The sequence below is a fragment of the Pholis gunnellus genome (assembly GCF_910591455.1).
Source record: "Pholis gunnellus genome assembly, chromosome: 1".
Lineage (NCBI taxonomy): Eukaryota > Metazoa > Chordata > Actinopteri > Perciformes > Pholidae > Pholis > Pholis gunnellus.
The window spans coordinates 29,010,284-29,027,716 of NC_136528.1; the positions used below are offsets into that span (position 1 = coordinate 29,010,284).

The following is a 17,433-nucleotide window of genomic DNA, read 5'->3' on the forward strand; positions in this document are numbered from 1 at the left end:
GGTCCGGTTCCTACTGCTTGCGTTTAGTGCTCGGGTTCTTCTTCCGGACACGTTATTGTTGCATCAGCATCATCCAAACATCCAGGGCTGCAGCTATGTCGACCTCAGCAGAGCCAGGTACCGTGAATAACGTTTGATTGTTGTTATCTCGTAGAAGACAGGTTAGCACGATTTAATGCGTGTTCACGAGCTGTCACAGCCAACAGGCTAACGTTAGCTTTGTTAGCTAAAGCCGTAGCTAAAGGTAACACCGGTCGGTTAACGACAAACCGAACCTTCTTTAAAAATCTGACCCTTTAAATCATCAATGCGTCAGCAGAGACACGCAGGTCAACGAATACAACGTCAAGAGCCTCTCTGAGTGTAAAGGAGCTCATTCTTTAGTTCGGCATATATATATATATATATATTATATAACAGTATTTTATTTAAGTGCACTGACTGCTGTTATCGTTGGTTCAGGTGTTGAATGGTGTTTGTTTTGTCCTGAAATATACAACTGTCCTAGTGTGATGTAAACAAACAAAATAATCTTTAGACTGATTAAAATCTATTTATTTAATTAATTAACTCTGTAATTAATTAAAAATAACTATTTAATTAATTTAAATTAAAAACATTAATTAATTAATTAATTACAGAGTTATAGCTAAACATTCAAGAGTAGTTTATGTTTAACATAACCACACAACTGTGAACTGTGATGAGACAATACAGGCTTTCAGCATCTTTTTATAACTTCACATCTGGCCAGATGTTATTTGACGGATATATTTCCAGAAAACAATAAAATAAAGAATTATTGAGACTGTGATCTGTTTGTGGAATGAAGTTTATGTTAAATCATATTACTTCTTAATATGCTTGTTTTCACATCATCCTGTTTGATCCGTTTAGTTTCTGTTTGACAAGTCATGTACATTTTATTTAAGGGACCAAAAGGTCCTGAGATCCTTTTGGAATCGGTTGTATTATTATTATTATGATAATAACTATTGTTATTATTATTATTGTAGTTGTTGCAGTATCTGTACTATAATATAAAATAGCTCTACTCCTCCTTTAAGTCCTATTATTTCATAAAATACGTTTAATCGTTTGTATGTGTTTGGTTTTTACTTTCAGTTTTGCACAGTTGCATCATCTTGTTTGATCTGTTATTATTATCATTATTATTAATAGGAAGTAGTTTTATTATACTTAATCGTATGATGATTATTATCGTTATTGTTATTGTTAAAAGCCATAATAATAATAATAAGACAGCCAATCAAAACAAACTCAGCTCATCCTTTCAAAGCTCTCTGTGACTCACTGGTACATCTTAGTATTGACGGTTTAATGTCTAAATCATTGAGGACTGAATAACCTCAATAACCAGATTGTCTCCATTGAAACCTCACAGAGTCCTGGTGGTCTGTGTAGACCTCCGTGTCCCTGTTTGAGTCCTTTATCTCGTGTCTCCTTTGCTTTAAAAGCTGCTTTAGAACAATGTTGGTTCTATTGTGTGTTTGTGTGTCTACTTCTCCTCCAGCTTCACGTTGATTTTGTTTCTCTCTCAGGTCCTCTGACGGGTAGAGGAGACGCGTTTCACTTTCCTTCTGACTTCTGTGGTTCACACAGTTCGTTTCAGTTTCACTCTTAGTTGTCGGTCGTGTTTTCTTCACAGACAGAGAGCAGCTTTGTTATTGAGCTGGTCAGCAGATCGAGATAAATTGATATTTACTTTTGTATCAGTATGTTAGTGTGTGTGTGAGTTTCTCTTTTAAATCACATGTCGAGTCTGTTTCATGTTAACATGTTAACTCTGATACGTCGTGTCAGTTACACGTCTCTAAAACATCTGGAACGTTGTCAGACTCGTGTAATAAAATAACACCTGACGTAATAATCTATTCTTCTCTAAAGTTCAAACATGATCCTGAGAGGAGAACAATCTCAACTCAAAGGCCGACCACGTGTCCGTCTGCTCCGGTGGAGCGCTGAGAGTTTGTGTCACATATAACATGTAGGATTTAGTTTACATGGTGTGCTGATCCTGGTCTCTGGTGAACTCGTGGTGCTGTTGTCGGTGTTGCAGCCTGGGCGGTAACTCTCTGCGACTATCTGCCCTCTTGTTTCTGCAGCCTTTGAGTTTGGCTTCTTGCTTCAGATAAATGAGGAGTCCGCGCTGGCAGCGGCCCTGAATGACTACCTAACCCCACGCAGCTACCTGGCAGGGTTCAGCCCCTCCCAGGCCGACCAGGAAGCCTTTAGGCTCCTCCGCAGACCCCCAGACCCGCGGCAGGTCCACGCTCTGCGCTGGTACAGGCACATAGCAGCCCTGCAGGACCTCCACCCCGAGAGCAGCAGTGAGTAGACGGCCTGGATGTTGAGGTCCTGTCTGAGGTCCGGAGACTGAGAGGCAGCTCTAACCTGCCCGTCTGCTACACACTGACCTGCATGAAGCCTGAAATCATTTTGCATTTGATTGAGATTCCGCTTTGACTCGTCATGGCAGCATGCTGTACGTGCGCGGTGCTTGTAGCTGAGCGCAGGAGAGAGTTAGTTTATCTCTGTTCAAACAAAACGTCAGCAGCTGGAAAAACCTCACCGGTAGACATGAACCAACAACCTGGTGTTGAAACGGCTGCAGACACAGAAGTTTGACAATTGCAGGAAGTTAAGTATCATTTATTTAAAAAACATTTAGAATACATCATCATCAATCCGTCCACTCAGCTAGTTGGTTCTTGTAGCAGGGATGTCTGCTGGTCAACGAGGTTTTGTGAACTAAGAGGACGTTAAATACGGCGACCTGGAAATAATGCCCCCCCCCCCCTCTCTTCTTCTTCTCCTCTTTCAAAGTGAAGACCCAGTAACTGATCACAGGCTACTGCTTTGCTTTAACAATAACATCAGAACCACTGAGCAGATCCTCAAACTTTGAGCCGCATGTTGTTTCACTGGAAATCTTAGTAAATAAGCATAAAAGAAAACTTGTTGGAGCACTATACAGATTCAGATTAGTGCACCTGAGGAGGGTTTCTCCTTCAGTGATGTTTAATCTGCAGAAGAAGACGTTTTAAAGCTACAGTTACACTTATAAAAACTGGAATGTTTGAATTGTCTTTGTTGTGTCTTCCAGTGAAAGGAAAGCGCGTTCAGCCGGCCTGGTCTCCACCAGCAGGGACAGATGTTCCTCAACTCCACCTCTACAACAGCCTGACCAGAGCAAAGGTAGGGGGGAGGAGGAGGAGGAGGAGGAGGAGGAGGAGGAGGAGGAGGCGGAGGAGGGGGAGAGGAGGAGGGGAGGAGAGGAGGAGAGGAGAGGAGAGGAGGATGAGAGGGAGAGGAGGAGGAGGAGGAGGAGGGGGGGAGGAGAGGGGAGAGGAAGAGAGGAGGAGGTGAAGGTGAAGATGAAGATATCAGATCCTTGTCTTTGTGTAAAAACGATAAAGAACGTAAAGTTCCTCTCAGGTTGGGAGCTCGTGGGTGGTTTGTTGATAACAACACTCTTGAACATGCTGCGTCAGGAAGTAAAACCGCTCTCTGTTTCCTGTGCAGACTTTCTGATGTTCTGTTGTGAGCGGTGAGGATTCACAAAGTGAAACTATCCGTTCTAATGTAATCTGTATTCAGGGCAGAGGAAGGGAGTCAGTTGACTCTTGTGATGGAGATGAGGCTCCTTATAAGGTGATGACAAAGAGCAGAGACTCTTCAAAGACTCTCTATGAATGTAGGAAACGTCTGAACCGCTGTGCAACTTGTTTGTGTTCTTGCATAAAAAGAAGCTTTGGAAAGACGTTACTGCACGTTAGTTGTATAAAGATAAAATAGAATAGAAATAGAAACACATTCATGTAACACGGCAGAGACTCTTCAAGTGACAACCCTCATTTAACAAGTTTTCTAAAATATCGAGTTTGAATTGGGAACTGAGGCGTTATCTTATCAAATATGTGCTACCTTGCATAATAAGCGGAAAAAGCCAGGTTCAAAATGATTCTTGTTGCATTTTGTTGACATATTAGAGTCAAAGGTTTTTACAGAAATAATATTTAGTCATAAAATATAGATGAATGGATGGATACATTACATAGAAAGTGACTCCACAGAGTTTTTTGTAGTTCTTATTAATGAGGAATAAATGAAATAGTCACATTTGTAGTTGTTTTCTTCATCAAATCAAATCTCTGTGAGCCTAAAACTGAAGAAAATGCTGAAATCATGTTGGACAAATATGTCGCATGTCCTGATTTAAACTGTTAAACCATCACAGGCTGTAAATCCGTATTAATAATTCTTATTAATGACAGCTACGCATGTACAGAGATCACATACAGTGTATTCTGTGTTGCTTGATGTATTGCGTGATGGTCTTTGTGTTTCAGGAGCCGTTCGTTCCTCAGAAAGGGAACAGAGTCTCGTGGTACTGCTGTGGACCGACGGTGTACGACGCCTCTCACATGGGACACGCCAGGTACGCCAGCACAAAGTACTACACACCTCAACTTCATGCTGACAATATCAGGACGACTGACCATTGCTGTCGTTAATATGTTGGTTCTTTTCTCAAGTAGTTGTTTTGTCTATAAAAATCAGAAGATTGGTAAAAAAAATAAAGTGTGTCTCCCAAAGACGACGTCCTGAAATGCCTTGTTTAGTCGAAGATATTTCATTTACTGTTAAAGAAGAGTCAAGAAACCAGAAAGAAATCACTGTTAAGAAGCTGGAAACAGAGAATTCTGAATAGTTTTTAATAATTGACCAATAATCAATTAACTATTAATTGTAATTGTATTGAAAACAATATTTTCTAATCTGTCTGTTTGTTCAGATCCTACATATCTTTTGATATTCTGCGAAGGATCCTGAAGGACTACTTCAAGTACGATGTCTTCTACTGCATAAACATCACAGACATAGATGACAAAGTGAGTATAAGAAAAGATTTGTTAGTGACTTTATTATCTTTGATTAACCCTCCGAACCGTCACCTGAACTACACTGTTTATCAGAGCAGGAAGCTGTGAAAACCGTCATTATCATCAGATTTTAATCTTTCAGACGGTCCTTGAACACATCATGTGTGAACAACGCTTCCGTCACAAAACGCAACCGAAGCTTAAAAATGTGATATTTAACCAAAAACATTTTATTCTTCATGTTCTCATTTAATATCTCCCCACTGATAGAGCGTTTAGCTCCTCAGTGAAACTATGAAGTCATGATTGATTCATCTGAGACCAACAGTCATGTGACCACAAGAGAGGAGAAACTCTGACTGAACTTCAGGAAGTGAACACAGAGAGGAGAGGAGAGGAGAGGAGAGGAGAGGAGAGGGGAGGAGAGGAGAGGAGAGGAGAGAAGAGAAGATAAGAGAGGAGGGGGGAGGAGAGAGGAGAGGAGAGGAGGAGAGGAGAGGGGAGGAGAGGAGAGAGGAGAGAAGAGAGGAGGAGAGAGGGCAGGAGAGGAGAGGAGGAGGGGAAGAGGGGAGAGGAGGGGGGAGGATTTTGTTGTTGTTTTCTTTTCTATGCAGATAATTGGGACTTCAAACTGAAGTTCGTTGTGTAACCCTGTCGTACGATGACAAATAAAAACCTTATAACCTTCAGTGAATCTGGATCAGCACAGACACAGAATGAGTTCTAGTTCAGAGGTTTATACATCAAAAGGATTCAATCATTAAACATAAGACATCAACAGAGAAACATCTAAATGATAATGAAGTAGTCATTAATGATGCAGTACGTATTGATGTTAAAGGTTTCTTACAGGTCGTGTGTCCTTTTTCTTTGTGTTGCTTAATGTTGGTGTTTCCTCCTCTCAGATCATTAAGCGGGCCCGGCAGAACCACCTCCTGGACCAGTACAAGGAGAAACAGCCACAAGCTGCTCAAATACTGCAGGACGTCCTGAGCGCCAGAGAGGTGAGACACAACCTCTCTTATTACCCTTTAATACAATAACAAAGAGCTTCTAGAGACGCCTGTCAATCACAGTAGCCCCGCCCTAAAGCATCCCCTGCTTTATGGTCTGTTTGACTCTAAATGGACCATCATTTACTAAATGAACATCATGCTGTAATGAAGACGACTTGAAACTAGAGATTGAGACCATAAACTCATGTTTACAATGTTTACTGAGGTAATAAATCAAGAGAGAAGTAGTATTTCTTTATCATTCAAATGTTTATTGAAATACTAAATAAACAACTAACCTACTAAACAGTAAAACAAATAATACAAATAAGGATAACACAATTTAAAGAGATTTAATGCGTGTGTTCATTTTCAGCCCTTTCAGGTGGTCTTGACTTCGACGACCGACCCGGATAAGAAGCAGATGCTGGAGCGGCTCGATGCTGCTGTCACAGCCGCTCTGCTGCCCCTGCAGGCAGCGATGGAGGGCAAAGCAGCCCATGCGGTCGTGCAGCCTCTGGCCCGGGTGAGACGGAGCCACCTTCACTTTGGTCACTTCCACATGTGACCAGTTTGTCCCTTCATAGTGAGAAGTCCGACATGTTGGGAAAATACACACGGAATCACGTCTGTGTGCTGAATCTGAAGCTATCGCAAGCAGCTAACTTAGCTTAGCACAAAGACTGGAAAGTGTTTCTTGTTTGCTTAAACTTTGATTGGCTTTAATGTATTCTTCGTTGTCTCCAGGTGCTGTTGGAGAACTCAAAGGACTTGCTGTCTGATTGGTTGGACAAGCAGTTAGGAAGCCAAGTCACGGAGAATTCCATCTTCTCCATTCTCCCTAACTATTGGGAGGGAGAGTACCACAAAGACATGGAGGCCCTGAACGTGAGCAGAAGCACTGTTTTATATCTTCAGACAAAATAACACGAGGAGCCTCAGAAAGAGAGGAGAGATTACATTAGTATCATTATTAAGTGTTTGTTGTTGTAATTCTCATTTTGTCCACAAGAGGCTGAAGTGCACCTCTCCCCCATGTTTTAATCAGAGCTAAAAGCATTCATGTTTTCTTCCAGGTGAGTTTTAAGTCCTCCATGTGCTCCAAACACACGGATCATATATTGTATATTGTGAGTCGGCAGTTATGTCCACTTCAGCCTCTTGTGGACAAAATGAGAATTACGTCAACAAACAGTGACAACAAGGATCCCGACAAAAAAAATGTAAATCATAAACGCAGAAGAGAAAAGTATTTACTTCAGACTGAGAAAATTAATCTACGCTGAGAATGTGTCAAAAAGTGAACTTAATCTGCGTTATAGAGAACAGATCAAACAAATTCTCTTTAATTATGAATTTGCATAATATGGTCACAATATGTGGACCATGCTGTCTAAGCTTAATGCAGCGGCACACGGTCATGTTTGAGACTGTAGTGTGTCGTGATACTTCTGACCACATTGTGTTTATTGTGTATAAACCAGGTTCTTCCTCCAGACGTTCTCACTCGAGTCAGTGAATACGTGCCGGAGATCGTGGAGTTTGTGAAGAGGGTCGTGTCAAATGGTTACGGGTGAGGAAGAAGCTTCTCGTGTTCACACGTACGTCCGTTATCAACGGTGCAGTTTGTAATGGTTCTGTTGTCCTCGTGTTCACAGCTATGAGTCAAACGGCTCGGTGTATTTTAACACCTTGAAGTTTGACGCCAGTCCGCAGCACTCATACGCCAAACTGGTGCCGGAGGCGGTCGGAGACCAGAAGGCTTTACAAGAGGGAGAAGGTATAAACCTGCATGTTTGAAGTACCAGAAGTGGGTTTCTGACTGTGTTTTATGTGATTGAAGCAGCTTTCATATCAGCCTGATGGTTTGTAGATGAATGTCTTTCTACCACCAGGAGTCAGAACTGTTCTAATCTTCTGTAGACATGAATGCTGAAGATGGATTTCTCTTTAGTGACCGTATTTCTACTTCTATGAGTCTGTTGCTGTGGTCATGTTGGTCCCTGACGTGTCTCTTGTGGCCCTGCAGGTGACCTGAGCATCTCCGCTGACCGGCTGAGTGAGAAAAAGTCCCCCAATGACTTTGCCCTGTGGAAAGCCTCCAAGCCCGGAGAGCCCTCGTGGGACTCCCCGTGGGGGAAGGTGAGCGCTCCTCCTTCATGCAGACGATACGGAAGCTTTCCACCTGACATTGATTGTTATTTGAATGTTGTTCTGTTGTCACAGGGAAGGCCGGGCTGGCACATTGAATGTTCGGCGATGGCCGGCTCCGTCTTGGGGGAGTCCATGGACATCCACGGGGGGGGGGTTGATCTCCGGTTCCCCCATCACGACAACGAGTTGGCTCAGTCTGAGGTACAAAAAATCTCACCTTTATTGGTTATTGAAAATACATTTGAACTCAACAGCAAAGTCTGTTTCCAGAGACCATGACCCTCTAGCTGAAGATAGTAGAAGGAGGAGAGCATCTCTTTGTGATTCTCATCTTTTCACTGATTGAATCACGTCTCTACGCTAAATCTGAAGCTATCGCAAGCAGCCAGCTAGCTTAGCTTAGCACAAAGACTGGAAACTGGACCTTGTTCTCTTAGTCTGAACAAAAACACCACTACAACCAGTTGCTAGGTAATGTTCTCCTCTGACTCGTCTGAAGAAAGCTTCAAGTGTATTTCTTTAAATGTCGAACTGTTCCTTTAAGAGACTTTAGTAACTCCATGAAACGTCTCACGACAAGGTCTGATGGGTAACTGGTCGTTTCTAGAAAGAGACGTTGCTCTTGAGTTATTTAAATGTCTTTTTTGGAAGATGATCAACTGAAGTATTAAAAAGCTGTTTCCAGTCAAACCGAAGGTAAAAGAGTTTGCTTGTTTTCCTCACAGGCGTTCTTTGAGAACGATTACTGGGTCCGATACTTCCTGCACACCGGACACCTGACGATCGCAGGCTGCAAGATGTCGAAATCTCTGAAGAATTTCATCACTATTAAAGACGCCTTGGAGAAGAACACAGGTGACTCACCAGCTGGGTGTCATCGATGTTGTAGATCTGCTTCTTCATGAAAATCTGTCTGCAGACTAAAGTGAAGCACATTTAGTGTTGTGTTGCTTAAAGGGACAGTTCAGGTGAAGTGTTGCTGTGAGGTTCTGAGTTCTGAGAGGTAGAATCACTGTTTTTATGAATGAAGTCTGATGAAGAGAGCAAACAGCAGTTCTCTAACAGAAAGGTAAACATTCTAAATAAAGCTTCAAACTTAAACTGATATCGATTCTAGAGTCTAGAATACGTCCACAGCAGAACATTGTTCTCCTGTGTGTTTCTATAAACTCTACTGTAGTAGAACTCTGGAGAAGAACCTCACACAAACATCTCGACTGTCTCTTTGAGTCCCAGCAGAGAGCCTCTGTAAGTGCTGTGTGTCAGAAGCAGAGACCGTTTTTCTCTGCGTCCTCCTGCAGCTCGTCAGCTCCGTCTGGCTTTCTTAATGCATTCCTGGAAAGACACCCTGGACTACTCCTCCAACACGATGGAGTCGGCCGTCCAGTACGAGAAGTTCATGAATGTAAGTTGACAATATGACAAAAGGGAAGTTTTACGAGTATACATTGTGATATATATATTTCATTAATCAGCTGTTTTTGTGCCCTTTTCATGTGACAGGAGTTCTTCCTGAATGTGAAGGACATAATGCGAGCTCCTACTGACATCACCGGTCGGTTTGAGAAGTGGGAGGCGGCAGAGACGGAGCTCAACAACAGGTGAGAGAGTAAAGATGGGGTTTCACCTCCTGAAATCTTCCCAAACAGATGAAACAACAAGCTTCAGAAGCACTTGACGTCCCTCAAATGCTTCTTTTCTTAAAGCGGTCTACTTGTGTTTTCCAGTTTCTACGACAGGAAGTCTGCCGTCCACGAGGCGCTGTGCGACAACGTGGACACTCGCACCGCCGTGGAGGAGATGAGGGTGCTGGTCAGCCTGAGCAACAGCTACATCGCCAGCAGGAAGAGCGCTAAGCTGAGGCCCAACCGCATGCTGGTGGAGAGCGTCGCCGCGTACCTCACCACCATGCTGAAGGTGAGCACCATGTCATGCTGTACTCTGACTGCTGCAGGTCTGCTGCTCACCACGGTCCACACGTTCAGCAGCTCAACAGAACATTTTGATGTTCTGAGTGGACAGAAGGAGCCGCAGCTAACTGTTGAACATCTATGAGCTTTTTATCACCAAAATAAAAGCCCACTGCTCTGACACAATGTGGAGACGGAGTTCAGTGACTGTCCACTTTAATACTTTACAGACTCTGTGAACATTTTGCTTAATTTAACAGACAACGTAAACTCACAACATCAATCATAATGTGAGGCTGTTTTTGGGGGATAACGGGCCGTCGAACATCCGGCTTTCAGTCCAACAGGACATGTTTGAGCTGTTGGACTTTCAGAATAAAATAACTTTATTGTTCACCCTGCTTTCTGTATTCACACAGGGAACAGATCATGAAGCCACCACTAGGTGGCAGTGTGAGCTTCACTTTTACCTTTTTGGCCTCATTAATACAGAAAATAATCAAAAGAACAGAGTGTACACAAAAATGTGATTATTTAAACATGTTTTCACTGATTTCAAGTGCCTGCTTTAATGTAAACAAACACTGTGATTCTAAGCATTCTGGGTAATGTAGTTTAAAGATTTACAACAGCACATATAAACACTGTTCACTTTATGTTCAGACGCTTTGTTGTTTGATTTGTGTCCATTAATCCTTTGATTATTGTGAGTGCGGTGAAACATGTGATGCTAATGCTAATCTAGCTTCTGTGTGATGTGTTGCATTTCATTTGACTCCTTTGTTTTATGCTGTTGAGGCTGTTTTACGGGTCTTGATATTTTTTATGGAGTTCGTGCATTAAACCCACTGAAATGAGGCGTTTGTCTTCTAGATATTTGGTGCCATTGAAGGATCGGAGCCCATCGGTTTCCCAGTGGGAGGACAAAGTCAGAGCATCGACGTAAGTCAAGAGATTCATCTGTTTCTGTTGTTGATGGAAATTAATCTGTTAACGTTGATTATGAGTGAGTGATGATCATGAGAAATCTGAAACGACTCTCTTGTTAATGTTTTACTCAGGAGTCGATCTTGAGATCACTTTATTTTGTGTGAATCACATCCGTCATGTGACCAACTTCCTGTTCAGCGCTGAGTAAAACAAACCAAACAAACCAAATCATCTCCTTTTTCTTCTACCGGGTGATTTGTTTTGTCAAAATAAAATACTAATTCAAAGTAACTTAATGACTTCATCTTGACATGAAGCACGATGTTAAAATGTTTCTGTGGTTCCTGTGAGACAGACGAATGATTGCGTACATGAAGCTGCTGCTGCTCAGGTTTACAGGATGGGTTTACGCTGCGTCTACTAAAGAAACCTTCAGTCTAATGTTGCTCTCGCTGCGTTTGTGTTTCCAGCTGGAGAGCACCGTGATGCCATACCTCACCGCGCTGTCCGATTTCAGAGAGGGCGTCCGAAAAATCGCCCGTGATCAGAAAGGTAAGAACTTGTATTTCACATGTAAGACTCCAAAATATGTAAAAGTTCTGTTATCATGTTTACGTCTGCTTAGAATATCATGTTGGTGTTGAATCAGAGAAAGTAGAAACATTTCTCATCATATTTCAGCACTTTTTACCGCCGTAGTTTGTCTTCGGGGTCTGATTGTTACGGCCTTTATTCATTTTGCTCTGATTTGATGTAATCTAGTGACGGAGTTGCTGCAGCTGTGTGACGTCGTTCGTGACGACACGTTGCCGGAGCTCGGAGTCCGACTTGAAGATCATGAAGGTAACAGAACTCAGAACTTTCATGTTCTGTCTTCTTAATCTTCCTCTTTTCATGGAGTCACCTCAGTGTTATAAAGTCAAATATCATTTTGTTCAGATAAGCGACTGACCTGGGATGGACTCGCGATACTGATGGTGAATAATAAATGTGTTTCACAGCGAGAATGTCTCCTCGTTGAATCACTTCCTGTGTCCTCAGGTCTGCCCACAGTGGTGAAGCTGGTGGACAAGGAGACATTACTGAAGGAGCGAGAGGAGAAGAAGCAGGTGAGGGAGGAGTCAAGAAGACGTTTTTAACTACTACATGATTACAAACAACAACACAGTTTGTTTTTAAACCCATAGGACACAACCACACAACACAAAGCATCATGGGTAAATGGCTAAACTGTTGTACAGACTAAAGCTACTGAAAGCTTTTATTGAGCTTCCGTTTAGAGAAACGCTCTGAGTGACTGTGAGTTCCCTCTGGTTAACAGTTACAGTGTACATGTCTTGGGCTTTTATTGTGAAAAGCCCTGCCTTTGTCAAAGTTAGAAAGGAGTAATAAAGTTTGTCATCTTGTGTCCGCACAACGTCACAGCTTGATGCCACGTAATATTTTGTCGTATTTCTGTATTTATGCAAATTAATCACAAGAGAAACTAAACGCACATCAGATTTATTTAAAAATGTCAATTAAAAAAAGCATCAGTCAAGCATGATTCCTAAAATAATTATGCAATAATAAGTTTCACGTCCGTTACGCTGCTCATTCTTTGCACCAGTCAGCAGCTCCTGTGCTGAAAAGACAGACAGCTGCACAAGAAGGGAATCTTTTTTATTTGGGACGTTAATATTAAAATGATTTGTGAACTTTGCTGGTTTCTCTTCTCTCACAGATGGAGGCGGAGAAGAAAAAGAAGAAGGAGGAAGCGGCCAAGAAGAAACAAGAACAGGAGGTGGCTCAGACCTTCCACACGTTTGGTTTCTCTTGACCCACAAACAGGTTCACTCACTCGTGTCTTCTTCTGTGCTTCAGATCGCTAAACTGGCAAAGATGAAGGTGCCTCCGGGTCAAATGTTTCGCTCAGAAACCGACAAGTATTCCAAGTTCGACGAAACGGTAAATCTCTTGAGTTCATAAGAAGTATTTAAAGCTCTTGTTTTTACAGGAGAAGAATTCTTGTAGTTTGATTTGAGGAGAAATTACACATTTCCACTTTCATCATAGTAATATAAAGAGCAGTCAGCTCTACGTATGACGTACCTGCTCAGGTGTTTACAAAGATACTTTATTCAGCAGTAAAATACAACATGTCAAACACATACGTGTGTTTTCTTTCCTTTATTCTGAAATAAAACATGTTATGGAAGTAAAATAAACCAAAATCTCAACACAGTTCATGTACAACACTATTTATGCCTGTAGCGTCTCTCCTTAAGTACAATTTAGAGGTACTTGTAAGTTACCTGCGTATTTCTATTTTACGATACTTTATAATTATACTCCGCTACACCTCAGAGGCAAATATTGTACTTTTACTGCACTTGTGAAAGAGTAAAGTACTCTATTGTTTTACTTTAACTTGTGAAAGAGTAAAGTACTCTATTGTTTTACTTTAACTTGTGAAAGAGTAAAGTACTCTATTGTTTTACTTTAACTTGTGAAAGAGTAAAGTACTCTATTGTTTTACTTTGTTGTTTGTTTTGCTACTTTTAAGTAAAAGATCTGATGGAAACACATTCATTTGCATTTTCTTTTGCCGTTTTCTATAATTTGGGTGTAATTTTGTGCAGCATTGAGACAGAAAACTCATCAGAAGGAAGTTGACGTTGTTGTTGTTGTTGTTGATGTTGTTGTTGTTGTTGTTAAACAGGGTTTCCCCACTCATGATATGGAGCAGAAGGAGCTGAGCAAAGGACAAACCAAGAAGCTGAGAAAGTTCTTCGAGGCCCAAGAGAAACTACACAAGGAGTATCTTCAGATGAACCAAAATGGAGAATGATTGTGTTTACAAACTCTCCTCCTCCTCCTCCTCCTCCTCCTCCTCCTCCTCCTCCCTCCCCCCCTCGCAGAATAAATGTTTAGGCCAGAGATACTGGGTCATCGTTTGTCTCCTCTTTATCCGTTTGGGATCAGGAAACAACGCGATAAAAACGTTGTGATTTTATTTTTTACTTTAGAAAGACGGTTAAACTTGATAACATAACGTGTAATAACATAACGTGTGATAACATACCGTGTGATAACATACCGTGTGATAACATAACGTGTGGTAACATACCGTGTGATAACATACCGTGTGATAACATAACGTGTGGTAACATACCGTGTGATAACATACCGTGTGATAACATACCGTGTGATAACATACCGTGTGATAACATAACGTGTGGTAACATACCGTGTGATAACATACCGTGTGATAACATACCGTGTGGTAACATACCGTGTGATAACATACCGTGTGATAACATACCGTGTGATAACATACCGTGTGATAACATACCGTGTGATAACATACCGTGTGATAACATAACGTGTCATCATGTTTCTAAAAGAACGTGGAAGACAAACCTGAAGTGAGGTTTTATGGTGTTGTGGACTGAAACACTGCCGTCAGTCAAAGGATGAAATCGATTATTTTTACTGTATGATTTAACTTTTGAGTTTTAAGATGAACTACAAATCAGAGACATGTTGGGAAACACTTTCAGGCTAAACAGACGGAAACATTGAGCGCATTGGAATTGGCTGAAGGCACTAAAGCTGCAACTTTTATTCTCATAATCTGACGATCTGTCAGATTACTCGTATTTCAGTAACAGTGAAAACATCTCCCCACAGCTCAAGAGAGGAGATGAAGTCAGATTGCTCGTGTTAATCGTTTAACTCATTGATCATCTGAGAAGCTTCAATCGTCACACAAGTGAGATGTGACTCTGCCGTTGAGCAATCCTTAGCGTGCCACTTAAACTTCAACAATATTCATTCAATAATTGTGTTTGGATCAATAAATTCAGTAAACATTGCAGCTCTAGAAGTCGACTATAAATAATCATGTTTTACTGCCGAAGTTCTTCTGTAGAGTTGGATTTTTTTTCTACAAACTCAATAAAAAGTCAAATTGTGATTTTTATCTACAAAAACTAAGAAACCGTTTGAAGTGAGGTGAAGCTGTTCTCCTTCATCTTAACAGAAACTAACAATGTGTAAATCCGTGTCGTCGTCTATCTATAAATAACCGGTCTTTGTATTTAAAGCCAACATGTTGCTGTATTTGATGCAGTGCACAGATGGAGTGATGCTGTTAACCAGCTGCTGATGAAACATTCTCTGTACCTGAATATCTTAAGTAACGCAATACTTTATTTTTACAGTGTTTTGGGATTATTCCTCGTTTCAGTTACATATTCTGTAAATTCACTGGATTTGTCTTAAAGCTTAAAGCTGCTGATGTTCAGTTTTATTTTGCTCATTGAATCTTCATGAAAAGACCAAAACAAACAATGTGTTGATCCGCCTCTGAAGTCTTTCTCACATCCCTAACTTGTCACCAGAGATGTAAATCTTTAGAAACACCTTCAACTAATGTGAAGGTTCATTTGAGCGGGGACTACTTTCAGCGGCGGATTAAGACGCATGTGGTGCTGCAGTGAGTCAGTAACGCTCTCCATACATCGTTGGTTGTGTGCTTTTTATGGGATTTGTTGCCAAATAGAACAATAAAGAAAATCACCATCTTTTAAATCTGTGCAGCTGTTTTCTCACCATCTGGGCAAATGTAACTAGTTAAACCCTGTTAGTGTCTCTGGTGGCCGTCCTTAGGAGTCGTGTGTCTCTGTACTGTGTGTGTGTGTGTGTGTTGCTGGTTCATGGTTCTGTGAAGGCATAAGGATGAGAAGATGCTCCAATAAAGAGGCAGTGAGCTGATTTCACTTTAAAGAAATAAAATTGGTCGTCATTGAAAATTCTTTAGACTTCGAGGATGTTGACTTTTATCCCAAATTGGCAAGATAATGTTATTAATAAAGATATAAATGGATTGTTACTCAAATAAAAGACATCCAGACTGGAACATTTGTTTTTAAACCGTCTTATTTAAAATGTTGTGACGTATACGTTTATACTGATGCAGCCAACTAGTGATTGTTCTTCATGATGTTAATAAAAGCTCAAACAGGAGCATTCGATTGGTTCTGGTGTTTTTCTGTATGATTCCATGACTCGTGTGTTTTCGATGGCCTTTGTTTCCCTCTAAGTTGACAGAAAGCAGCTGCAGGTTGTTAATGGAAAACGTACTTCTTAAAATCCAGATCACAGCTTGTTCTGCACTTTCTATGATGGACGGTGATGCATCACTGGATTCTCTGAATAAGACCAAATATCAGCCAATATAGAATCAGAGTGACTACACCAAGGGTGTCAAACATACGGCCCGCGGGCCGGATCCGGCCTGTCACGTCATTTTATGTGGCCCGCGAATCCGCCAGCAAAAAAAAAAAATTTTAAATCGCGCACGGCGGAGCTCCTCCCCGATCCGCACGCACACACCTCCACCAGCATATGTGGCAGCAGCAGCAGCAGCAGCAGCATCTCATCATGTTAGCCTGAGCGGAACCACTCGCTAACTGTGATAGCCGTAATGTTACAAAATCAGTGTACACAATGCTAATGTCGATCTAGTCGAACTAGCATCTCATCAAGTTAGCCTGAGCGAGGACACTGCTAACAGTGATAGCCGTATCTGTGAAGGGCGGAATGACGGCGTATATTCTACGCTCTCGTCGGTATGCCACTCGATTAGCTAGAGCGGAAGCGCTCTGCCAACCGTGGAAAACGAACAACTGTTATAGAAAACAATGTTAATCGATCTCACCGATTGCTGTCTTCACGACTTCGGTGGCCCTTATCAGACTGGTGATGACCGATGATAGGGGCGTCCACCAGTCCGGGGCTCAATGGTCCGAACGGCGACAAAACGCCACTCCGTCCTAAGAGGGACAGCTTGTCGCAGCCTTTGGAGGGCGAAAGATCCGCAACTCCGACCGGTGGTCACAAGGCTACAGCGACAAGCTCCAATATGTTTTGATCGTAGACACATCTTTGTTTAAGCTTATGCTACCATGGTAGCCAACCTGCGTAGCGAGAAGATGAAAAAGGACTGAACTCAGGATGACACCGGAATTTATAGACGACGGGGGGTCATCCGAGGTCACAGGTGACTTTGTTGATATAAATAATCGACCTGCGCAGGCGCGAGACAAAAGATATCCAGTGTTAAACACTGCCTCTGGCGGTCATCCAGGATTCATAGAACCGTAGTTACATTCGTAACTTTCGAAATATTCACTGATGCAGTCAGAGTGGGAAAAAGGTTCAATTTGAGATTTTTCTATTCACCTGTGTATATATAAATAATGTACAAAAGTACATCTATTTGTGAATGTGAAGGCTGAAGCAGCTCATACAGCAGCATTGTATATATATATAGCAACAGTATATAAGGGTTTTGAAAGACAACACACTGATGTTTCTAATGTTCAACACTGGAGGGCAGCAGATGACAGCTAATCCCAGGGTTCAGCTCAGTATACAGAGAGAGTTGTACTTGTATTCATATCTCCACAGTTGGAGTGGGTTTACACAAAAGCATAATCGTTAGTATCGTCATGTATCGTTAGCCCATTTTAAATAGGAAACCAACAGCTG

General features: G+C 41.7%; 1 protein-coding gene across 2 annotated transcripts; it reads left to right on the plus strand.

Annotated features, from left to right (window-relative positions):
* The first annotated feature begins 11 nt into the window (after nt 1-11).
* On the plus strand, nt 12-15,891 carry cars1 (cysteinyl-tRNA synthetase 1). 2 transcript variants are annotated; one of them, XM_079185606.1, is made up of 23 exons: nt 12-117; nt 2,127-2,351; nt 3,128-3,219; nt 4,374-4,462; nt 4,820-4,916; nt 5,813-5,911; nt 6,279-6,428; nt 6,650-6,790; nt 7,387-7,475; nt 7,561-7,682; nt 7,932-8,044; nt 8,129-8,257; nt 8,782-8,911; nt 9,358-9,461; nt 9,560-9,657; nt 9,784-9,973; nt 10,840-10,908; nt 11,367-11,448; nt 11,659-11,739; nt 11,938-12,005; nt 12,620-12,679; nt 12,760-12,843; nt 13,598-13,735. In XM_079185606.1, the coding sequence occupies exons 1-23, from the start codon at nt 96-98 to the stop codon at nt 13,724-13,726; spliced, it is 2,463 nt and encodes an 820-aa protein (XP_079041732.1). In that variant the 5' UTR covers nt 12-95; the 3' UTR covers nt 13,727-13,735. The 2 variants fall into 2 exon arrangements, with proteins under 2 accessions (XP_079041732.1, XP_079041733.1); XM_079185607.1 differs by lacking the exon at nt 2,127-2,351 and having other exon boundaries at nt 47-117; nt 13,598-15,891.
* Nucleotides 15,892-17,433: the final 1,542 nt, after the last annotated feature.